General features: G+C 42.9%; 1 protein-coding gene across 1 annotated transcript in view; it reads left to right on the top strand.

Moving 5' to 3' along the window:
• LOC311355487 (A-type potassium channel modulatory protein DPP6-like) overlaps nucleotides 1-25992 on the top strand; it is a gene marked incomplete at its 5' end in the record, with an annotated part of 125358 nt that overhangs the window by 59563 nt on the left and 39803 nt on the right. The window contains one exon of the mRNA XM_084475241.1: nucleotides 20522-20636. Within this exon, the coding sequence (XP_084331367.1) occupies nucleotides 20522-20636 (115 nt within the window). The remainder of the gene's footprint in view (nucleotides 1-20521; nucleotides 20637-25992) is intronic.

A 25992-nucleotide genomic window follows, 5' to 3' on the forward strand; every position in this document is an offset into this window, starting at 1 on the left:
TCTGAATGTGGTTTGAAATCAGTGCAGAAGACACAAACAAAAGGAATTATCTGGATGGGTATAAGAGAGGAGAGGGGAAATGCACGTATGCATTTTGGTGATTTTGTGTTTCCTTCTCAGCGTTTCAGGCTGGATGAACAGGCTATTACCATTTACTCTGGTCTTTTTCTCTTTTCACAGTCTGGACAGCATTGAATTTGTAACAAACTAAATCAACAATTTGCAGCGCTACCCTGCAATTGCTAGTGTGGTGGCAAATTGATATAAATTGCTACAAAATTGTATAACCAGCAGGCCGTAGCCTTGTATGTTTCGGCTGAGTGTTTCTGAACTTGTTAAAGAAAATAAATGGAACAGTGTTTATTTAACATTGATATGTTGCTGTTTATTGCCTGAGCTGGTGCGCCAGTCATGTGTGTAATTGATATGGTGGATTTCTAGATAAGGGGGTGTTGTTTGGGAACCTCATTGAGAGTGTAATTATGGACTGAAAGGGACAACTTTGTCAAAATAACTTTTAATTTCAACCATGCAGTAAACAATGTTTACTGCATGGTTGAAATTAAAAGTTATTTTGACAAAGTTGTCCCTTTCAGTCCATAATTACGCTCTCAATGAGAGCGTTTACTGCATGGTAAACGATGCATCGTCGTATAAATGCATGTATTTTATGTTCAAACTCCAAAGTCAAACAGACATTAAAAATCTAATATCTTTAAACAAAGGAAAAATATTTGCTCTTTTAATTAAACATCTACTATTGGGAATCAATACCTCATCTACTCGACTGTAGATCCTGAAGTTGGCAATTCACAACTCTGTCAGATATCGATCGGTGGCGAAATTTGTTTTCTCTTACGCTTCATCGAGTTGCTTTGCAGTGCATTCACACCCATGAATCTTTAATGAAGCATGGAGCATACTATTTATTACACATACGGCACTAACAATCAGGGTATTGTGAATGTAAATCCTATATTTGATAAAGGGGATTTTTGGTTTTAAACCACCCAAACTGTACCTATTAAGATGTTTGTAACTGACACTTGAGACTATCATCATTAGCCTCAAAATGGATGAGGAAACATCAATAGCAACGCCCTGTAGTAATTGACATACCCTATTGACTCTGCAGCGAGACGCATAAACAAAAACCTTGTTAACTACCGCATTCTGCATCGACAAAGACAAACGCATGAACACACTCTTTCTCCGAAGGCAGGGCTGTAATTAAAACCCTCTCCGGTACACTTGTCATGTCTTATTTCAGCTCAGTGAACCTGTCTTGGTTTGATACAGTGAGATATGTTGAACAGATTTGCTAAACACCAACAGTACTTATTAATTAAAAAATATTGATGTATTCTGCCGTGTAATTGTTGCATTAATAGTTGTTCTTTCGGATATTAAGGTTGGTTATTTTTGTTTAATTGTACTGTTGACTTTCTAGGTGGCAATGGACATTTTGGAGGCATGTTTAGGCATAAGGTCTTGGCTTACTAGCCTACAAGCTAGCTTGCCTATACCACAAACGCTAGGGGTTGAACTAAAACAACATATACAAACATTTTCTGTGTGAGAGAATAACAATTAACGTGTTGATATCTTCCCCATAACCTGTATTATCTAGTCGCTATGAAAGCCAATCTGCTAAAGGGGCCTTGAAAGTCCCTAAACTAGCAACAAATCCTCTATTTTTACAGACTGAGTGTTATTTTCCAACCAAACATCTCATTGTAATAACTGGAATACCTAAAGGCCAATGGCAGTTTGGAACCTTTCTATGGCTAAATCTTCCATGGCTAATTCATGCTAAGACGTTAAGACATTTTTTGACTTGGATTTCAAAGTCTCAGACACCATAAATAGTGCAAGGACAGGTAGAAAGCCAGGAACAGACAGAAAGAGCTTGTGACTGATGTTTCTGAAGGAAAACGACTGCCTAGTGTTTGACCCGACACACAGTGGTGTAGTCTACGTGATACGCAGGTATACGCCATATACCCACTAAGAAAGCTCCAGCATTTCCGTATGCCCACTTAGAAATGTGCAATGACACGTATCTATTTCTATAGTGACCGAAGTTCTATTTATTTTATGAATGAAAGTATGACAGTTCTGTCACAAAACTGTCATACTTCCATTCATAAATTCATGTGCTGTGTCTCTGTCAGAGTCTCAACAGACTTATAAAAGCCATAGGCCCTAGAGCAGTTCCCCACCCCTGCCCCGTGCCCGTGACCTAGACCTGACGTTGTCACGTCACCTAGACGACAACGATATCAACTCAGTCGGCACCGCGGTGATGTCCAACGGCTTGACATGAAGCGACAAATATGAGGTGGAAGCAACAAAATACCCTTAGCCTTTTTTTTTTTGAAAAACAAGCCTGCTGCTGCCTCGGAAATGTGTATTTTGTGATGCTGTGTGATTGCTGTAATGAGTGTGAGACGTCTTAGAATAGTTGCTGATATGTTTTCTTTATTTAAATTTATTATTTAAGTATTTTTGGGTGGGAAACATAATTCAAAAGATTTTTTTTTTATTTTGTATTTTTTCATTTATTGTTTCTATACAGAGTTTTTATTGTTTCTTTTTTTCTGACAAATTACCAACTCTTTATTGTCTCTAAAACTCAGAACAGGGCATGCAGCAGCAGCATGTACTGAGGCCAGGCCGGTTACATATACAGTAGTACAGTGTTTATATAGCCAATAGTTATTTATTTATTGATACTTTATAGTTTATTTGATGCTAGTGCCTAATGGTGATTTTAATTTGACTGTTTATTGTACTAGAAACTGAGGACAATATTGAGTGTTGAATAATCTCAATTACTTATGGTGGTTGTAGGCTACTGTATGCGACAGTGAGTGTGGCGGTGTTTATATGGGTGTAGAGGCTTGGAGGGAATCATCACAGTATAACCACTACAAAAAACTAGACTACACCACTGCCGACACATAGTTGACTGCATTAATCTAGTCTGCACATTGTGCTGAATAGCGAACTAGCAGAATCCACCTTCATGCTTAAAAAACTGGAGTGGTTATTGATTTTGATTGATTATTTTTCACACGCTGCATTCTAAATTCGATCACCGAGCCGTGATCCTGTTGGTGCAGTTGTCATTATACAGGGTCAGGGTCTTATCGGGGGATGTGGCGCTTCCGTCTTAGCTGTCTGTTGTCCAGATTGTTATGTACTTGGTTGTAGCATCCATGGCTAGCTGAAGGAGCAAGCTTGCCGCTGAATTATAGATGGCCTATTCATATATGGACAAGCTGACACTGGATTTGATGCATGCAGGGAGTCTAATGCAGAGTTCTCCTCTCGCCAGCACTAGCCGTCTCAGGGGCGACACACACACTATCTTGCCTCCTTTAGTCGTTTTGGTGTGTGTGTGGTCATCTGTAGTGATTTTGTGATTTTATCTTTCTATGGCTCTCTCTTCCCCCTCTCTCCCTCTGTGTGCTCCACTTTCTCTCATTATATCGCTCATTATTGCCCTGTGTATCTCTCTCTCTCTCTCTCTCTCTCTCTCTCTCTCTCTCTCTCTCTCTCTCTCTCTCTCTCTCTCTCTCTCTCTCTCAGAGTTCTTGCTGGGGTTAATGTTCAGGTCCACTCAGCAGGAAGAACTGTCTGAATTCTTCCAATAGGGAGAGGGAGAGAGAGACTGGGAAAAAAAACCCTCATTGATCTCCTTAAGCCATTGTCCTTGTCTCAATGTCCCACAGCTGCGGGTGTGCGCGGGTGCGGGTGTGTGACCTGGGTAAACTATGGTTAATAGTGGCCCCTTTGGTGTGATTAACTTCAGCCGAACAAAACAAAACGTAGACAGAATTACAATGTCAACTCTCTCTCTCTCTCTCTCTCTCTCTCTCTCTCTCTCTCTCTCTCTCTCTCTCTCTCTCTCTCTCTCTCTCTCTCTCTCTCTCTCTGCCTTTGAGGTGAGGGCTCTTTGTGTCAGCTGATAACTATTTTACTAGATGATTGGCCCATTATTTACCGGGGTACAGCTATTCTATCATCCGTTCGTCTCTCATTGTGCCGGTGCAGCTATAGATTCCCCATGCAGCATTACTTAATGGCTATCGAGCAACCGTGTGGAACCACGGCCAGCAGTGTACCACAGCAGACCTCCCAGTGTTCCCAGTCCTCACAACAGCCTGTGAAGGGAATGAAGTGATGGAGTGGATGGGTGGGTCGAGATGCAAGGTTGGATTGCCACTAATTGGTCTAGTCACTGGTAGTTGTACTGGGAGAGATAAAGCAGTTTTTTTTTTAGCAGATACATTGGTGGGGCCTAACCAGCACCTTACCAGTAAGTCGTTTCGGTAGTTTAATGTGTATTATTCACATCAAGTAAGGACGCCTTTAGCTTTGTAACCATTGTTGACATATTTACTGTTTATAATATCTGATGATTTCAAGGTAAAAATTCCTCGCCTCCAGCAAGAGGCGAGTTTTAATTGTTATCCCGCCAAAGTGGATTCTGCAATTTTCTAGTTAATGAAAAAAGAATGTGAGGAATTTGTATTCAAGAAAACTGATTGTAAGTCTGTTTGTGTTTCTGTATTTCTTTGTCTGTGTTTGAGTGAAAGCATCTGGTTGTCTGCCATTCATAGCGATATACTCCTTGATGAGAGAGACAGTTTGTTTGTCTACAGGTCAAAGTGATATAGTCCTTGATGAGAGAGACAGTTTGTCTACAGGTCATATTGATACAGTCCTTGATGAGAGAGAGACAGTTTGTCTACAGGTCATAGTGATATAGTCTTTGATGAGAGAGACAGTTTATTTGACTACAGGTCATAGTGATATAGCCCTCGATGAGAGAGACAGTTTGTCTACAGGTCATAGTGATATAGTCCTTGATGAGCGAGACAGCTGGCAGCCTCCCTTTGGGAGTCTCAGTAGAACTGGAGATAACACACTTTTCTAAGGTTACCTTTCTGTTTTATTTGTTAGAAGATACAGAAGGGCATTTGTTTGCTGCATTCCCTTATCTCGGTGGGGAGATAATGTACTAGCTGTGGGGTTTTCTCCCAATCTACAGTATCTACAGCCTATACTTGCTGGCATCCTTGAGCTGAGATGCCCTAACGCTACCTGCTCCTTAATGACATCTGTCTCCATTCATTGTAAGTTGCTTTGGATAAAGGATAATGGTGCTAAAGAAAAAAATAGTAATAGTAGCTCTTGTTGAGTTTCCATCTTTGCCTTCAGACTTCAGAATTTACTCTCCTGGTATCTTTCCCTCACATTAATGATTATTTCTCTCCTGTGAAAGGAAGCGTCTATTTTACAATGAAGATCGTCGTTTGAAGAATATTATATTAATTAATATTAAATATAAATATTATTTGAAGACAATTAAGACAATAGATTCAGGTGGATTCCGTTTGTATTTCCATTTTAAACTTTGACTTGTGTTGACAATGCCTCCAATACATCAGCAGTTAAACACTCCCAGTAGTACAACACACTCATACATCGCCAAATACACACATTTACACAAGACACACAGCGTGATGGATCAACCAGGATTGCTAAAGAATCACATGGAGGATCTCTAAACAAATATTATTTGACCAACACGTAGGATTTCAAGGCTTATTTGAGAAGCTTATGCATCAGCCACAAATAGGCACATTTCACTTTACTTTGAAATGATTCAATTCAGTCTGATATTAAATATTACATAAAAGGCATGCAATATAGATGTTATCAACTGCTTTCAATGCAGTACTCACTTATTACTATATCAGTACAACACATAACCAATGCTACAGCAATGCAGTGAATCTCTGTGTGTGTGTGTGTGTGTGTGTGTGTGTGTGTGTGTGTGTGTGTGTGTGTGTGTGTGTGTGTGTGAGAGAGAGAGAGAGAGAGAGAGAGAGAGAGAGAGAGAGAGAGAGAGAGAGAGAGAGAGAGAGAGAGAGAGAGCGTGTGTGCATTGCGTGTGGATTGCTTGAATAATTGGGATGATAAATTGGAACGACAATCTGTCAAGGAACAAGGTGGAATTATTTTTCTGCGATTTTCAGGGGGGGTCACCTTGGCAACGGCCCAAACATAGCAAACAAACATAAGCACTGCTGAATAATAATCTAATACAGAGGAAAGAAATGGAGAAACATCCAGCAACACACACTCTCTGATGCAGAGATCCTATCCCGACTCCCCCTCTGCATCCTGATGGTGTTTCATTCTGTTAGAATACTGGATATTTTATATCGAAGCTTGGGTGACTGGTTGGGAATTTTAGTACTAAGGGTCACCTGGTCTTCTTCTTACTATTATTATTCTGCTTCTTCTTCTCTTCTTCTGTTTCTTCTTCTCTTCTTCTGTTTCTTCTTCTCTTCTTCTTCTTCTTCTTCTTCTTCTTCTTCTTCCTCTTCTTCTTCTTCCTCTTGTTCTTCTTCTTCATCTTCTTCTCCACTATACACAGTCTGAGGTGGACGTTATACAGGTGCGATTCTTCCCTATGCACTGCTTGAAGAAAATATAATTATTTTGTTTTGTGTGTATTTGTTGCTTTTTAAATTGTTTTTAAAAACTTCTCATGACCAACTGACATCCAGGCCGCGTGAACATGACCCTGATAAGAAGCTAGACATCTATTTTTCTTCTTCGTATTCTGTCCAAGACAGATAAACAAAGAACAAGCAGCAACCGGAATACATTAGGCCCATGGGGAACACACTGGGGCTAAGCTTATATTAGATGTGTGTTTAAAAGAGCCAAAAGAGTGTGTGTGTGGTCGGGTGTGAGTGAGTGAGAGGGCTGGGGATGGGTGTGTGTGTGTGTGTGTGTGTGTGTGTGTGTTTCTTTGAGGATGTGTTTTGTTTTTCAATGACATGTCATTTATTTTGGGCCAGTGAAGGCTCATAAAAACAACAACAACAACAAGCCACCATTTCTATTATTTGTGTAGCAGAGGGGAGAGACAATGCTGCCACAATCGCAACAGCATTAAAACCTACCATGAATTACAAACACACTCAGGAGCTGTGTGTGGAATGCATGTGTGTGTGTGTGTGTGTGTGTGTGTGTGTGTGTGTGTGTGTGTGTGTGTGTGTGTGTGTGTTACTACGGTAAATGGTGGCCATTTTGTGTGATTATCTTGAGGTGAACCAATCTAATGGTGTGGAATTCTGAAAAAAACTATGTTGCGTTTACTCTTCCCTCTCTCTCACTCTCTAGCGCTCTCTCTCACTCAGCTTCTCTTCCCCTCACTTTTGCCCTTTCACTCTCTCTCTCGTTCTCCCCTCTCCCCCTTCTCTTTCCATCGTACTCTCCCTCTCTTTTACTCCCTCCCTCTCTTCGCCTCTCTCCACCATTTCCCTCTGAGTTTATCTCTCTTCCTCATCTATCCCTCTCTCTCAAATATCTCAGTCATCTGCCTCGCTCTAACCCCTCCGTCTCTCTCTCTCTCTCTCCTTTTCTTTCTTCCCTCTTCCTGTAGCTCTATCTCTTTCGCCACAGTTCTTTGGGGTTGCTGTGAACGATTCGTTTTGCGTTGTTCCATCTTCCAGTCCCAGGGCCAACACTGCGCCCGACGGTAGCAGGAAGAAGGCAGTGAGATTCGTGATGGTGGAATTATAGAATGGCAATGTGGCAGGGGTATTCATAACGCTATCGTCATGCAATGCATAATTCAATGTGTTCATGAGTGGAACCCATTGTGGTTCTTTCACATTATTAACGTTTCTCCCGTTAGCAATAAACCCAATGCTCAACTCTCTCTTTGGGAAACATTGTTATGTTGTGTTGTATTATGTTTTATCTTATTTTACAGGGGTACATTATGATGTATAGAAAATACAATATATATGTTCTAGTGCATCAGTGCATTGCCGCCTGCCAGACGTTTACAGTAGAATATTGCTTTCTTGTTTACTGAAACCAAATACAAACGGGGAGTAGAGGTAAACGAAGAGCAGACTATTGCCGTAATTAAGTTTAAATTGCACCTGGAAAGAGATGAGAGGGAGCAATAAGAATACATTTCTAGACCATACTTTAATGAATGTTTGTGTCAGAAAAACAAGACCTGATATATGATTATTAGAAAAACAAAGACAGAACAAACAACTCTCCCTTGAACAGAATATTAAGATGAACTCTTTGAGTGAGAGGTATTTTCTTGGCTCGGTGTCAACAAGACAGGTGTCGGTGAAGGGGGAAGTTCTTCATCTTGATGGTAGATGGATCATACATCACATCAAACCATCGGCTCCTGCATGACCTCATGTCACTGCATCTACAATGGGATGGTATACACGAATACATCAGACAGGGATGGTGTGCATACACGAGAGGACAGGAAACAGACTCTGTGCTTAGCATGTCCAATGGACCATCCATCCCATAATATCCAAGATACACGCTGTGCTTTTTCCTGCTGCTCTTTGCTGCTGCCATGAGACTCGAGTGTACCCCTGTGCCACCATAACCCCGCCCACCCCTCCCCTCTCCCCTGTTTCCATAGCGACGAGAAAAAATGTCTGTCGCACACAGGAGCTGAAGTTAATTGTTTTCAGCCAAATGTGTGTTTGCATTTAATTGCCTGGTTTGTTCACTCACGGCTCAGAGGGTTCCTTGCAGGTTATTTAACATGCGTTTAGAGTATACAAAGGGCCACGTCGGAGCCTGGGAAGTACTCATTCCGTCCTACCATTAGTGTTTTTTTTGGCCTGTTATGATTGTGTGTTTGAATGTATAATGATATCCACACACACGCCGTACTCCCTTGCCTCCGGAGGTCTGTGATGTCGCGTTCGTTCACTCTAACTGGTTTGGTCGAGGAGCCGGGTGTGTTTCATTACTTTTTATTTGACAATTTAAATCGCTCCTCTTTATTTAATTTTATGGATGTGTATCAAACGAGTAAAAAATAGGTCAACTGTTGACAGAATCCTTTCCTTTCCCTCCTCCTCCTCCACCTCATCTTTCCACCTCCTATTCCAAAACCAGTCCAATGGACTGGAAGACATGGATGTTCAAATAGACCAGGGCAGGCATGAGGAAGTGTACGAGAAACAAAAGAGAGAGATTTTGTTTCCCCTGCGGAATTCCAAACGAGGCGAGTTACACATGTGACAGACAAATCATATTCCTGCATTATGCAAAAATTGGGGCGCAAAATCACAGTAGACCCGGGCTCAGATTAATTCCACCGCCAGGTTCTTTGACCCGGGCGATTAATTTGGATGATGAAAGCACTGGCTATATGTTCAGAATCTAAAGTTGCATAGGGGTGAGGCAGACGCGAAGTAAAGTCCTTTGCAAACAAATGTGTCCTCAAGGACAATAACCGCAGCAAATTTGGATTTAGGATTAAAACTCCTTATTTTCCAGGGGAAATAAAGTTGATATAAATGAGAGTTGAAATCCTCCCATTGAGGGATTATAGATTTCATCAGTTTAAAACCGGGGCATAGAGAGGTTTGTGAAACCATGTTTATTTTGTATTCCTTTGTTTCCCACGGTACTGTGTGTGAATGATAACAGAGTAATAGATGGGGCGGGGGGTGGGCGGGGGGGGGGGGGGTTCTGTAAGGCAAGACTTAAAGCGAGAGAGAGGTCAGTACAACCAACCACCACTGTTTTCCTTCTTTTCTAATCCAAAACGCCACAGAAGCACCAACAGGGGGGCCGTTATCACACACAAACACACACACACACACACACACACACACGCACACACATGCACACACACACACACACACACACAGTGTTACCAACGGACACCCTTGGAAAGTTGGTTAAATTGGCTTGTTTTGAATTCCATCCTTCCCCCTCCCTCGCCGATTCTCCTGCTTCTCACTTTCTCACTAACTTGTTTTTCTTTTTTTTTCCTTGCCGTCGGTTGCGAGGAGTAATGTCACGGAACATTAAGATATTTTTCGCAGCAGAGGAATGGTAGTTATGTTTTTGTCTGTGTCAGATTCATTTTTTTTTTTCTTACTTTGATTTCATTGGGATAGTTTTCGATTTCCACCTCCATTTACCTTTGAGTTATCCATGCGAGAGAGCCTTCTGCATTCATCACGGCTCTAACGATATGTATTGCAAGGTTTGGTAAGCTCTGAATAATTGGGTTTCGGTATCGAAGTCTCTCTTTTGTACTGCTTTGTTGTTTTCTTTCTACCTCGTCCTACGTGTCCCTCGCTTCATGTATTTGTGGAAGTGTCTTTTCTCAGCTGCTAATTCGGTGCTCACAAGACAGACACTGTGAAGCTAAACAGTTCTAACGCCGCTAACGTGCCACTTTCACAGTTTTATCTCGGGAGACAGAATTCAGTGTTCCTCTTTTTTTCCACCTTGCTCCCCATGATTGTAATTTGGGTCGACGCTTGTTTAAATGCTATCTAGGGACTGTGTTATTTCCTCTTCAGTCATGGAGGTACCAGAAGTCTTTCATGTGCCGTCTTCATTGAGGGCTCACTTCTGGGGGCGGGTCCATGAGTGGGGACCACCAGCCGAGGCCATCTGCAAAGACCGGCCGGCTGTTTTAACTATTACCGGCTTCGTCGAGTGACAAACTACGAGTCCACATGAGCCACATGTCACTGTCACGATCACATTGGCAATTTGAAGAAATTGCTCTGTGATGGACGTCAAAATAAATTATTATTTTGACTATTTGATTTGATTATTTTGATTATTTTCTCTCAATTATTATTGTTCTCAAGATGCTATCTAAAGATTATAAAACAAAGGCTGTCTGACAATCAGACATCTTATATCACACAGTGCCTTATTGTCTTATTAAGCTAGGAGATGTATAGATGGTAGGGTACCATCAGACATATGAATACACACACTCGCATAGGATGACCAATCCATCTGTGAAGTAAAGCTGTTTGGAAGGAACCTTTTCTTTACCAAAGCTCATCCTGAAGAATCAATAAATTCCAACACAGAAGAAGAACATGCTAATACATGCTAGCACACAGCAAGACCCTGTTCAGCCTGTGGCCATACACTGCATGACAATTCACCAAAGAAATCTTCACTGTGTGTGAAATGTTTAGTCCAATTTATGATTTGGAGAGTTAGCAGGGTTCTGCTAGAGTGCCCTTGCTTCATGGCCATTTACATTTACATTTACATTTACATTTAGGAGACACATTTACCAAAAGCGATTTGTCAGAAGAAAGAGAAACTACAATATATTGCTATAAGTACCAAACACTTACAATTGCTAGGTTAACCCATTCCCTGTATACAAAAACAAAGATTGCTAGCATAATATGCTATTATATATAAGTACTATTTTTAAGTGCCAGAATGTTCAACCTACAATAAGTGTGTATATTAAGTGCCAGAACGTACAAACATACCATGTGTGTGTAAGAGGGGGCGTAAAGGAGGAGGTGCAATGAACAAGTGAGTCTTGACTCTGGTGGGCGACTCTGCAGTCCTGACCTCGGCAGGGAGCTCGTTCCACCACTGCGGTGCCAAAACAGAGAAGAGTTGTGACTTTGTTGTGCAACCTCTGAGCGATGGCAGTTACCATGCCTCCAGCTGAGGTAGTTGAGCAGAGCAATCGAGCTGGGCTGTGTGGTCTGACTAGCACTTGGGGATGGGTAGAGGCAGTTCTGTTGACAGTACCATTGTCTTGAATCTGAGGCAAGCTACTACAGGGAGCCAGTGGAGGTCACAGAAGATAGGGGTCACATGGGAAAACTTAGGTAGGTAGAACACGAGGCGTGCTGCAGCGTTCTGGATACGCTGCAAAGGTTTGATCGCGGAGGCAGGGAGCCCAGCCAGGAGCGTAACTCCAATGGTAATTTACACACCTTATTGGCGGTAGGTACATACTGGGGCCACCCTGCTTAGAATGGACAATGATCTAATGATTTGACAGTGATGATGAATAATAACTAACCTTCTGAAAATTACAACCATCTGCGCAATACCTTCCCCGGAACATTAGCATTGCAGCATATACCTTTCCATCCCTAATCAAGGTTATTTCTATTTCCAGTTGAGGCAAAGCTGTTAGCCTCGTTATCAAAGCCCTTTGCCCTTTTGTTCTTTACATGGTCCTACCTACCGACCATTGTTTTGCTCTCTCTCTCTCTCTCTCTCTCTCTCTCTCTCTCTCTCTCTCTCTCTCTCTCTCTCTCTCTGCCTTTGAGGTGAGGGCTCTTTGTGTCAGCTGATACTATTTTTTGCATATATTCAAACACCCTCACTGTCTTCCTCACCTTCGTCGCTCTCCTCCGTCACCACGGTAACTCGTAATTACTCCTCGATTTGTCTGGGGCTGCTCTGGTCAGCCTAATTAGTCCAATCGTTGTTTTAATTGCGGATCACAGAGGTGCGCTTGGGGTAAGGTCAGGCAAGGTTAACATGCCGCGCGGTCGTAGCGTTAGCAACCTCGACCTACGCAGCGATTATTTTCTGCTCGAGGTGAGGCGTTGGAGGGGGGAGGAGGGAACGAAGGAGGAGGAGAAGAATGTCGGGGTGATAAGTCATGAACGATCATGTATCTACCACCGACCCTGGGTGAAATTTTTGATCTTTCATGTTGTATTTTTTTCTCATGGTTCACCAACCTTGACCAGAAGGCATGTTTATTCCACACGATATGATTAACTAGAACAGTCTCATTTGAACAACACATGTACGCACTTAGCTTTTCTTGCAGCCTTTATGACTTGAATAAGACATTCCCACAATGTCTGGATATCCAACCTCTCATCACATGGAGCCCAGAGTCTTGAACAACCCAGTAGTAATAACAGCCTGCTGTGCCCCTTCAACGCTGTGTTTTATAATGCCAGAACGCCGCAGATGTTCAGCAGGGGAGCCAGCTTGCCAACCTAGAAACACTCATATATTTCTGTCTTCCTTGGTGATGACAGAGAGAGTAAGAAAGGAAAGGTACCTGACATTTCCCAGGAGGAGACCAGCCACCCAGAGATACACACAGAAGCATAGTGTTTCATACAAAGAGTTTTTTAAGCACACCAAAATCAGTGCTGCTGATTTTGCTAGTGCTCAAATATGGAATGCAATGAGTTGCATAGTTTTTTCGGTAGTTCTGTTTTGAATGGGTACTTGAATCACATTCTATTTTGAAGCACATTCTAAAGCTTTTGTGTATTATTGCATAGAACCTCTTACAGCTATTGAAATACCTTTACACCTCTTGAGATTGCCATGCCCTACAATGTCAAATCGAATCGTAAGTCAAATTGTATTATTTTTCACACTTCTCCTATGTTAATACATTTTTCTCAATTTGGCAGTGAATAAACCTGATGGCAAGTTTTTAAAAAGCTTAGATGTCATTGTATATAAAATACTGCTCTCCTACTGGCCAGAGCTGCTGACGTGGGTGGTATGACTTCATGGACGAAGTGACCTTTAAGATGGTGTTTGGATGTCTCCAAATAGCTCATGGATGTATTTCTTCTCTGAGAGGTTTAGTTTTCAAAGCACTTCATTAAAGGCACACTGCTCTGTCTGTTTTTTATTAGAAATAACATGTCAATATCTTACAATAAATAAAGGATTAATGAATAGAAAGCTGTCGTTGTTTACACCAGGGATGTCACGATACCAGAAATTTAGTAGTTGATACCAATACCAGTGAAATTCCACGATTCTCGATACCCAATTCAATACCACGGTCAAAAACAAAACAATACAGTGGCACTGGCATGTAGCCTTTAAGTAATGAATAAAAATAAACCACTATTAACATTACAAAAAAAGAACAGTGGCATGTAGCGTTCAAGTAATAACATTTTTTTTTTAAATACACGCTGAAAGCAGGCAGTCATGCAGCTATGCGGCTCGCGTTTACACTTGCATGCATGGCGGGGTTTAAAACATAACTTCCAACCTAATATTAAGTAATATAATGCAGGTGCGCAAGGCAGCCACAGGAGACGCCAACATTGTTTTCAACCGCTCGGTACCGAGCCGTATTAATTACCAAGTTTTGAAAATAAAAATTATTTGAAGCGAATAAGCAACGCTGTTTTTGATTTGTTTATTTGGTTTTGAACGAATAGTTCAAACGAATAGAACGAATGTGCACGCGCACATTCACCGCCGCACCCACTACAACCTGCCAATCTTCAATCAAAACAACATCAAGTAAGTGATGCCGAACGCAGTCGTACCATGAGTGTTTAGAAGCGCAACATTGTAACGGGTCCCGTCTGAAACAGTCGCGCGGCGCAGCGTTCCAAACGCAAAGTACTTCCAGACACGACTCTTGCTATTCTTTTTATCGACGAGTCGAGGTGGAGCCGTCGCACTCGTTGCAGCTGCAGTTGCAGTTGCAGTTGCAGTTGCCGTCTTCCATGTTCCCGTGTAGGTGTATATGCTGCCCACGTGATGTCCGGAGGAATTGCATCCTCGGTACCTAAGTACCGGTACTAAGAAAAATGAGTACCGTCACGTTTTTAGAATTTTGGTATCGACTTGGTACCGAAGTATCGGTTCTCGTGACATCCCTAGTTTACACATGTAGTACACTACTACAGCCTGATCACTCTACTCACAGGAAATATGCCTTGGTGTATGCTAAATAACAAGTCAATTCTGACCACGATATAAGCCTGCCCTAGTAGAAAATGTAAATCAAAGTTAATGTTAATAATGCTCAATGGAAGGGTTAGTTATTGTATATCGTATTTTATGTTAATGTGATTTTTTTAACATCTCAACAAGTGCATTATATTGCCATATTTCAATGTATGGTTGTATCTATTTTAAAGTGACCTTCTTGTTTCAAATTTTAAATCAGAGAACACTCTGTCTGATGACATTTAGACACACAGAGTGTATTTGGGTTTTGGTAAGAAGCTGTTCTCAAATTGACATCTCTACTCAAAATGGCCGACCACAATTTAGCTCCTCATGCTGTTGACAAAAACACATTTGAAGTCCTCCTGTGTGCTGTCAGGCCGCCTAGAGAAAATGTGCTTTTATAAATGCGATTCATTGTCGGTTTGTTTGTTGGACTGGTTGGTTAGCTTGTTTTTATTGCCGTTGTTTTACTGTGAGCCGAACCAAGCCAAACCCAGAGTGAATAAGCTGGAATGGAACATGAGAGGTATAGTGCAGAATCAACAGCAGGCTCTGTTTATATGGGTGCTGCTGTTTACTCCTTCTCAATTATGGCTCCTACCTGTCTGCCCTTCTGTCTACAGCCTCTCTTTCTGTCGCTCTGTCTCTACCTTCAGCTGTCTGACTCCCATTATGATTCCTCTCTCTCTCTGTCTCTCTCTCTCTTTACCATTTACTGTCTAATTCTCTCTCTAGAGAGAGAGAGAGAGAGAGAAAAAACATATATATATATATATATATATATACAGGGCTGCTGCTCCCCATACGCAGAGTATGCAGAGCCCCCAAAATTAAGGTTGCTAAAAAAATGTCATGATAATTATTACATTATTACATTACAAAATATAGAAATTAGTTATGAACAGGCCCACCATTGTTATTTCTTAATTGTGTACCCTATCACTCAATTCGGGCAAATTACATGTTTTTACCTAATATATAAAAAGAGTCTCCACCCCCCCACGATTCCCTGAATTGGTACAGCCTTCAAAGCTCTCATCTTTTTGTATCGGAGGCAGAGCATCCTTTCTCAGCGCAGTTTTACTAAACTGAAACTCATTAAAACATATCTACGGTCAACAATGGGACAAGAACGCTTAAGTGGCACATAGGGTGTCTTATAATGACTTGATTAGCGATTTTGCTGCTAGGAAAAGTCGTCTTGTACCTTTGTAAAGCCTCCTGCAGTTGCTGAGAATGCACACGCAATTTAGTATTGCACACTATCCAACAGGAGTTCTTCATAGTGTAGGGAAAATATGTTGATTAGGACAATACTGCACTTTATGTAGTTTTTGGGTGTGTGAAAATAGTTGTGTGTGTGTTTATTTGTTTTGATGACTTCCTTTTATACCTTATTCATGTGCATAATTATTTACGTTCATCTTTGGAGCCTGCAGTTGTTAATATATTGTAATGCTGCTGTTAAAAAAGTTGTATATACTTATATATTATTTATATATTACTTTATATATTACTGATGATGCTGTTGTTGAGGCTGTTATTTTGATACTCTATGATGACATGTAGGGGGTGGTGGGGGGGGGGCTCCCTGACCAATTCATGACATTATGCTTAGGGCCTCCAAAAGCTTAGCAGCGGGCCTATATATATATATATATATATATTAGGACTGTGGAAATTAACACAATAGTAATGTTTCTTATCTTATTTATCAATCTTATTTAAATTTGATTAATAAAAATGTACGCATTAACGCACATTATTTTTTTATTATATATATTTTTTACTGTGATTTGGAAAGGTAATGCCCACAGAATGTCAACGTTTATATCAGAATACATTTTTGTTTTTAGTTCCACTTACTTTACATTCAATTACACTTGCAGTAAGTGACAGCCTGTTTACAATTACCAAATATGTGGTGCTACTTATTTGAATTTAACTACACTTGTAGTAACTGCCTGTTTAAAATTCCCAAATCTGTGGTGTTCCGTAAGTTTCATATTCAACCCACACTGAGTGAGTCAATAAAACTCCCTCAAGATCACTTGGTCAAATTTGTGCTTATTAAGAACATTTGGTATGAATGACTATATGCCATTCCATTTGATAATCTCATTTAACTTCAATTGGAGTGGACTCAAATATAATACAAATAAATTGATTAATCGCGAGTTAACTCAACAATTCTATGCGATTAATCGATTAGATTACAAGAAACAGGTATGACAAAGTAAGACAGATAACGCATAAAAATATATATATATCTGTGACTTGCTCTGTCTATCTGCCTGTCAGTCTCTTTGCTCGCTCTGTCTCAAGCTCTCTCTCATGCAATTTAATGTATTTATGTATTCAATATTCAACAATTTCAATAAAATCAAAGTATGAAAAAGAAGATGGAGGGTGTATTTGTGTGGGAAAACACATTAGCATCCCATTATTCTTACAGTTTAATCCAGGTTATTATTCTGTCTTCCCCCTCTGGTTCTCCATGGGGGCTTCAGTGTTGACTAGCGATCAGCGCTACACAGCATCACCGATTGGCTAACTAACCGCTTCCTATGGTAATAGCCCTGGCTAATTGGCAGTCTGGTTAGCAGGGCCGCGTCCCCGCTAGGCAAACGGTTTTCCGAGACTTCTTTCAATTAAGAAGGGGAGCGGGGGGTCAGGCGGAGGTGGGCTCCGTAGATCGGCTCCTGGGCTCCATTAAAAGCTTTAGCATGTATTCATATAAAGGCCCCTTGCCACAGGTCAACAACAACACACCAGCTAGCTTACTCTTTCCTTCATATAAATCTTGTATCAACTAATTAAGAAGGTATTAATCCTTTGCTAACGGCCTGGGCTTAGGATCCTGCGCCCTGCACACGGTAGCCATTAAGGATGATTCAGGAGATGATTGTGTTTTCTGCTGGCTATTAGTCAGGGTTGATTTTTTTTATGTTTGGAAAGTGGAGACTGATGCAAGGAAAAGCTCGTTTACTTTTCAGTGAGATGTAGTGAGGGATATTTCTAGTGAAGACATCTCTGTTTGTGCTCTCGGCAGCAGTACCTTAGATTCATGAAAAGAAAGAGTCCCATTAAGGAGTTGTCGCTTTGCAACCAAAATTTAACATCAATTGTCTCGTCTCGGGGCTGAAAGGAATTATTCAACGCTTTTGTAAGCCTAGCATTAAGTACGCCGGTGCAACAACACACTGTGAAGTACCCCTTGTTAAACCCACCTCATGAAACATGGGGTTCTATTCTGCGGCGCTGACACCCAAAAGGAAACCGGCTCTCAGAGGATAAATCTCAACTGAGGAGGGATGAACGGATGGCATTTGGTTCGGCTCACCGTTGGTTCTGGAAACGGCGGGAAGGATCCGCCGCGTTGATTAACGATAGATCTGAAGAGTTTCATGGCCCCTCTATCGTTCCTTGTAAAAGTTTTACACGTTATCTCTTGTTAAAAAAATGTAAGATATATTTGTCCCTAAACGGACTCGTAAACCATAAGGTCGGCCGTTAAAATAAGAGAAGTCCGCTCTTGTTGTCGCTCGCCCTTGAGCTGTGGCGCCCTGACCGCAGCGGGCCTTGGGCTGCCGGCCAGTCGGCGGACCTCACGCATCGCAGGGCGGCGTCCATTTTTACCCGTCACATTAGCCGGAGGCCGGTGTTCGCCTCGCTGCACATCCTCCTCCCCCTTCTGTCACCTCCCCCTCACCTCACCAACCCCCCACCCCCTGTTCACACCCTAGAAACAACACCCTGTGGGCTTCACATACGGCCGTGCACGTACGAGAGCGCATGTACGAGAGTGCACGTATGAGAGTGCACGTACGAGAGTGTATGTATGAGAGCGTACGTACGAAAGTGTATGTATGAGAGTGCGGCATATGTTAGTGCACGCACGAGAGTGTATGTAAGAGAGCGTCCCTAGAAGAGTGTATGTATGAGAGCGCACGTACGAGAGTGCATGTACGAGAGTGGACTTGCATTGTATATCTGTATATGCGCATTTGCCTGCCAGGCCCTGAATCTTTGTTTCGCTCGCTCTCGCTCACTCTCTCACTCACTCTCTCTCTCATTCTCTCGCTCCTTCTCCAACTCTATTTTGTCTCCATTTTGTTGTCGCTCTGCTTTCCATCCTTCTTTCTCCTTCTGTGTTGTCTCTCTCTCTCTCTCTCTCTCTCTCTCTCTCTCTCTCTCTCTCTCTCTCATGCTCTATCTCATTTCCTCTCCTCTGGACATCATATTTGCGTTAGCGGCACCATACGTATTCCCGCCCTAACTTGTGAGGGAATGTCACGGCCGACGTACTCACCATTCATGGGAGACGGAAAAACGAAACAAACACGCGCGTCATCGACCTGACACACACACACACACGAGGAAATTAACGATGAGCCACGTGGGAGAAGCCGGACCCACAGACCATAATGACACACACAGGAATATGAATGCAACAGACAAACAGATGGAGAAACTTGATTTGTTGTTTTCATTTCCGGGCCCTGTTGTTCCTGCGCGCTGCGACTGCGTTCAGAGCTCAGAGCCGGCGCCTGGGTTTTGTTTCCCTCTCCCGCTGAGTGCCGCTTGGGCGCCACTCCAGAACCCAGACGCTCTTTGTGCGCGAGTGTTGTGGTTCTTTTTCCTTTGTCGTCTCGGGCGGGGGCCGGTGTGTTCCCCCGGCTCTCTGTTGTGTGGGCTGTGGAGATAGCATGTTAGCGTAGCGTGTCCTATTTATATGCCCAGCAAACGCCTCGCGGGGACTCTCTGTAGCCATGCTGCACAGTGCCACATAGCGCTCTGAAAAAGGTCATTGTGTTGTAAGGGAATGAACCAGAGCTTAGTGGATTGGCAAACTAAACTTCATGTGAATTGTGTCGTTTTTAAAAGGAATGACCCACACTTTTATAACCCAACACAACACTTTGTGTGGATACAACAAAATACCATTGTGCCGTTCAAAATATGAAACTGTGATATGAATTTGAGGTTGTGGATGGAGCTATGTGATGGGACATGATGTTATGCAGTGCTATATGATGTAGCTCAGAGCTAGAGGATGGTACATGATGTTATGCAGTGCTATATGATGTAGCTCAGAGCTAGAGGATGGTACATGATGTTATGCAGTGCTATATGATGTAGCTCAGAGCTAGAGGATGGTACATGATGTTATGCAGTGCTATATGATGTAGCTCAGAGCTAGAGGATGGTACATGATGCAACGCAGCGCTACATGATGTAACTCAGAGCTAGAGGATGGTACATGATGTTATGCAGTGCTATATGATGTAGCTCAGAGCTAGAGGATGGTACATGATGCTACGCAGCGCTACATGATGTAGCTCAGAGCTAGAGGATGGTACATGATGTTATGCAGTGCTATATGATGTAGCTCAGAGCTAGAGGATGGTACATGATGCTACGCAGCGCTATATGATGTAGCTCAGAGCTAGAGGATGGTACATGATGTTATGCAGTGCTACATGATGTAGCTCAGAGCTAGAGGATGGTACATGATGCTACGCAGCGCTACATGATGTAGCTCAGAGCTAGAGGATGGTACATGATGTTATGCAAAGCTTTTTGATGTAGCTCAGAGAGGATAGTACATTGTAGTATATGATACTTCATTGCGCTATGCAATGCTACATGACAGGCAGATGATGCTGCTTTTTACAAATGCTCTTCATCTGACTGATGGTACCTAGCCCTCTCTCGCGATTTCTCTTGCTCTCCCTCTCTCCCTATCCTATTTATCTCCCTGCCCCTCTCTCTCTCTCTTTCTCCCCCACTTTCTCTATTGAAACCTACTTTGTAAGTCCTTAATCATTTATTCAAATTGAGTTTTGATGGATTGAATCGATTTCTTTTGATGAGCAAATTGATTAGAATCATTGTGTAAAGGTGGCTGGAATACTAAAACTCTATCCCTCCCTCCCTCCCCCCCGCCCTGCAGGAGCTGGTGGGCAGCAACCCCCCCCAGAGGAACTGGAAGGGGATCGCCATCGCCCTGCTTGTCATTCTGGTCATCTGCTCTCTGATCGTCACCTCCGTCATTCTGCTGACACCAGGTGGGTGGACACTCACACACACACACACACACACACACACACTCATCACACTCATCACACTCTTTATACACGCACGCACACACATACACACACACACACACCCACGCAAGCCCACACGCATGCACACACACACACACACACACACACACACACACACACACACACACACACAAACAAACTCATGTACACATATAGTTGCTACACACGCAGACAAACACACACACACACACACACACACACACACATACACAGTCTCACACACACCCACACATGCACGCATACATGAACCCACATATAAACCCACATTAAACATGTGTGTGTGTGTGTGTGTGTGTAGCAACATATAGTTGCTACACACACACACACACACACACACACACACACACACACACACACACACACACACACACACACACACACACACACACATGCACACACAAACACATCTCTTTTGTTACTCCTGAGTGAGTCTCAGATTGATTGAACAAACCTCACAGGTCTTCCTCTGCATGATAATGAGGTCTGCAGAGGTGTCTGTGTTCCATGGAAGTGTATCCACTTAGATGTGATGTGAGTGTGTGTATGTGCATTCTGGGTCAGTGTGTGTGTGCGCTCATGTATGTGTGGAATTGTGCTTGTGTTTTCTGCTTACCTGTATTTCATTGTGTTTTAGCACATACTATGTGCAAGTGTGAAACAAGTGTGTTTATGGGTTTGTGTGTGTGTGTGTGTTGGTGTGTAGGTGTTTTAATGCAAAGGTGTGCGCTCACATGCAATGCAGATTGTATGGGTGTGAGCGGGTGCGTGTATATTCTCTGCATGTGTTATGAATGAATGAATGAGTGAGTGAGGATGATTCACGCACATGACTCTGGGCTGTTGCACCTAATGGATTACCTGAGGTGTGACACACTATGATCAAATTTACATTTCATTACATCGGGTAAGATTATATAGCACTCTCGTCACATTACCTCGCTGGAGGTCAGGGAGCCACAGGAAATGACACATTGTGACATGTAAAACACCTGGCATGTGTAAAGGCACACGCACAGCGCATTTCATCCTGACGTCTAAATCGTCCCTTGCAGTCATTTCAGTGCGCGGGTCTCTTTACCTGGATATTGACCTTCACGCTTTCCTCGGTGGAGACGAAACACACAGGGTTTAATCAGCGGGCCATCTGCTTAGAGTCAGCCCCATAAAGTCTGCTGATATGGAGGCTTTCACACGCCATCCCTCATCACAGCCGTCCATATAATGTGTTCCTCCGCTCCACTGGCGACATGCTAATCGCTCTGCGTTTGTTTACGAGCTGCAGTCCGGGCGTGGGGGGGGAAGGAGATATCCAGGTAATAGTCGAGGTTATATTAAAGGTATTATCACCCGTGAGCCAGGGTGGAAGGAAGATGAGAGCAGTCATCCTTGTTCAACATACTGTCCGATTTTCTTTTGCTTTTTTTTAGGTTTATTGATTTTGTGTCCAATTTGTTTCTCCGAGAAGTTTATCTTCCTTGTTTCGAAATGTACTCCTCCCAATTTATCGAACAGTGTCCAAGTTATTTATCCTAGAAGTTTTTCCGACATAGTGTCCGATATCTTCTCTTCTTAAAGCTTTCAGGCGTGTTGACACAGTTTCCAGGGACATATATGGGAGGTTCTCCAGTGCGTTGCGGGGCAGCAGCAGAGATCAACCCCTGGTGTTCTGGAAACAACACTGATCAGTTCAGGGACCTCAGCTTGAGTCGGTCAGAGACCCAGAATAACCCAGGCCAGCCTTTTCCTACCGCCCAAGTTCTTAGGGGCCAGGGGCCGATCGGGGGGCCACTGGAAGCCAGACAGAAGCAGTAGAGAGCAGAGACAGGCCACGCTGTTTCGAGGAACATTGCCAAACAGTGTTAATCCATGGCCCCCCCGCCCACCTAGCGCTCCAACCACAGCTGCTCGTCCAGCACCAGTCCAAAAGGGTCTTGACTCTGTGGGGGCACCGTGGGGGGCCGTCTTGCAGTACGTCAGGCTTCAGGACGAACGGACCGGGGCAGGGACTGTTTGTCTGGTGGGCTATATGGCAAACGGTTTGGCAGAAATTATTTGATACGGCCCTCTTGGCTCCGGAAAGTGGTCGTTGATTAATTCTGTATCCATGGCAACGGAGAGTTGATATTCTCTGTTTTTCTGCTACTTTTGAACCTCCTCGGGGACACGGTTACAGCTTGTGTTCGATGTGTGTTGGGAATCTTTTAGTTTGGGGTCGGAATGGTAAGTAACAAGTCGGGAAACCAGACAGATCTCAGGGGCTCATGTTTAATTTGCTCTGCGGTTAACGTCTGCCTCCCCTCCCGTACAAAAAGATTTCTGCCTGGTACGAGACAGAGCGACCAATCACGACCGTTTATGTAATGTGAGGCGGGATAAATACGATGACAAGTGCAGAGGAGCGCCGTAGGAGCATTCTCAACAAACATGGCCGCTGTTGACGTAGAGCGGTCTGTTGATCCCGCTATCGAGACAACAAACTAGACAATACATTAGAAAAAAAAAATAACACTTAACAGAACACTTTTAACTGCACTTAAAGATTTTGTTGAGAAGGAAGATATCTCGACTGCAACCATGTTGCCTGTTAAAAATCTTTTCGTGGCTCAGTGCTGCATCAATCCGTGTGGTTGGTTGTCGGCCTATCCGATTGCCTCCAGAGGTATTTTCGTCTACCCCCGTTGGTAACGCCCCCTTGGATAATTGCAGTTTGCAATTTGTCTAGCGAAGCCAGGCTAGTGCGTAACCATTCCTAACGCCGGTAGCATAGATAAATAGTTGGCATGCAGTAGAAAACAGCTTTTATTAAGTGAGCTTTGTTCCATCGGCGTAGCTTACACCGGTATGTCAATACTACACGGCTCGTGACTAGAATTAGAGCAAAGTGACTCCATGTTAAACAAACTAGGGTGGTGGATGCCCTCCCGGGGCATCAAGCTGTGTAAACGTGGCACTTGTGGGGAATTATGGGATGGCGTGTTCTGTGCAACTCAGTAGCAGCAAGTTGATGGATGCTCATCTGACAGAGAGAAACGCGTTTTCTAACTGCTTTTGACAAACCACCCGCCCACCTTCTGTCACTCTCTTTCCCTCTCTATTTCCCTCTCCACATTATCTGTCTCACTGTCTTACTCTCTCTTTCTCTCCCTCTCCCACTCCCTCTCTCTGTCTACCACTCTCCGTCACTCGCTCTCTCTCTCTCTCTCTCTCTCTCTCTGTCTCTCTCCTTTTCCTTCTCTCTCCCATCCTTTCTCTCTGTCTCTCTGCCTCCCTTTCTCACATCTTTTCTCTCCGTATCTCAACCTCCCTTCCATCGCAGTTCTATCCCTCCACCCCCCCCAGCTTCTGTCTCTCTCACTCCTACGCTCTCCCTCACTCTCTCACCCCCACTTTCCCTATCTCTCTCACTCCTCTACTCATCCACCCTCTCCCCCTCCTACCCTCTCCCTCACTCTCTCACCCCCACTTTCCATTGTTGTCTCTCTCCTCTTCTCATCCACCCCCCCCCCCCCCCCCCCCTCGCCTGCTTTCTCTCGGTCTCTCTTCCCCTCACCCGATAATACCACACTATCTCTGTGTCAGCTGGAACACTTAAAAACTTGATAGGCCCACACACACACACAGACAAACAGAGGCACACCGACACACACACACACACACACACACACACACACACACACACACACACACACAGACATACATCTTGTAGGTCAAACATCTGGTTGAGCTGATCCCTGGGGCAGCTGGGGCAAGAAACTGAGGACTAGAAGAAGAAAGGCAGTGTGCCTGATATGAGGGGCTGAGATATTTATAGAAATATTCAACCCGTTTTGCTTATTTGGTTTAAAAGCGACTTAGCCAATATCAAATACATGCACATTTTTAAGTATGAAGAGATTCACCTTTGAGCCTCCCATTATTTGTAAAATGGGTGAAAGAATATATTTTAAAACAATATTGAAATTGTGTATATACGTATATAATTTAAAGAAGACATGGAAGGAAATAAGTTGATAACGATACAATTCACACATTCTAGAAACAAATAAAAATGTGTGTGTGTGTGTGTGTGTGTGTGTGAATAGATGTGTCCGCTTGTGTGTGTGCGTCTTTCAATCCAATCACAAAACCTGACCATATTTTCATGTAACTCTGGCTTGACAAGTAATTAATGTTTGTACTGGGAGAATGTGTGTGTGTGTACTGTACTTCGCCAACACGACATTAATTAACCCAGTGGCAAATAAATCCCAAGCAAATCCCGGATTTACGTTCTCTAGGGGCTCTCTGTTGCTAAAGAAACAAGCTTATGGAAGGTTCTAGCACGTCGTAGCACTGTATGGGTCTTATGCACAGAGCGGCCATCTTGGTTCTATCCCGGCTCCATCTTGGTTCAAAAACTCTGAATGCAGACTTAGGCATTCAGTTCCCCCCCCCCCCACCCCCCAAGCTATAGTTTAGAACCACACTGGGTTAATAAGGCCATGGTTGTGGTAAAGGTTGTGCTCCACATCAAATAAAATGTGCAGTATTCTTTTATTCAAACTACTCTCACCTTGTGTTCGGTTGAAAGTAATCCAAAAAAAAAAATCTTTCATTTTAGAATTGCTCCCTCTCAATGGTGAATAGCACTTGAAACGAATTGTGTTGAATAAATAACATGCGTTGGTCACCCTTGTGTTCGGATTATGAGCGTTTTTGTTACACAAGTCTTTGAATGGTCGTTGAATATATACATATATATATATATATATTCATAATAACAATTTGATAATTCTCCATGGATAGCTTCAGCAATCAAATCCACTGTGATTTACAAAAAATCATCAAGCAACAGCAGAGGACACATATCCATGTTTTCCTTGTATTTTAATAATAATACAAATATTAACTACAATGCATAGTACACATGGGGTAATGGGTTTGTACAGTGTTTCTATGACCACTATAGATTAAGATCAAATGGCAGTAGAGTGTGACAGTATGTGTGTGTGTGTGTGTGTGTGTGTGTGTGTGTGTGTGTGTGTGTGTGTGTGTGTGTGTGTGTGTGTGTGTGTGTGTGCACGTGTTTGTGTCCTTTTCATCCAGTTCACTGATCCATGTGTGAGACCCTCAGAGAAACCATCAGCTTAGAAAACATTGAAGTCAAAACACAAGGTCATTACAATGGCTGTTTTCTGATTGGTTCAAGGTCTAATTAGTGCCAGGCGACATCACCGGGGCCCAGTCTCAGTTGAGTCCTCCTTGGCACCTGCAGCAAAACGCTGAACATAAGGACATAATATAACTTAATCGGTGTAACATTGAATATTGAAGTGGT

The sequence above is a fragment of the Micromesistius poutassou genome, assembly GCF_964030765.1.
Source record: "Micromesistius poutassou genome assembly, chromosome: 11".
Taxonomy (NCBI): domain Eukaryota; kingdom Metazoa; phylum Chordata; class Actinopteri; order Gadiformes; family Gadidae; genus Micromesistius; species Micromesistius poutassou.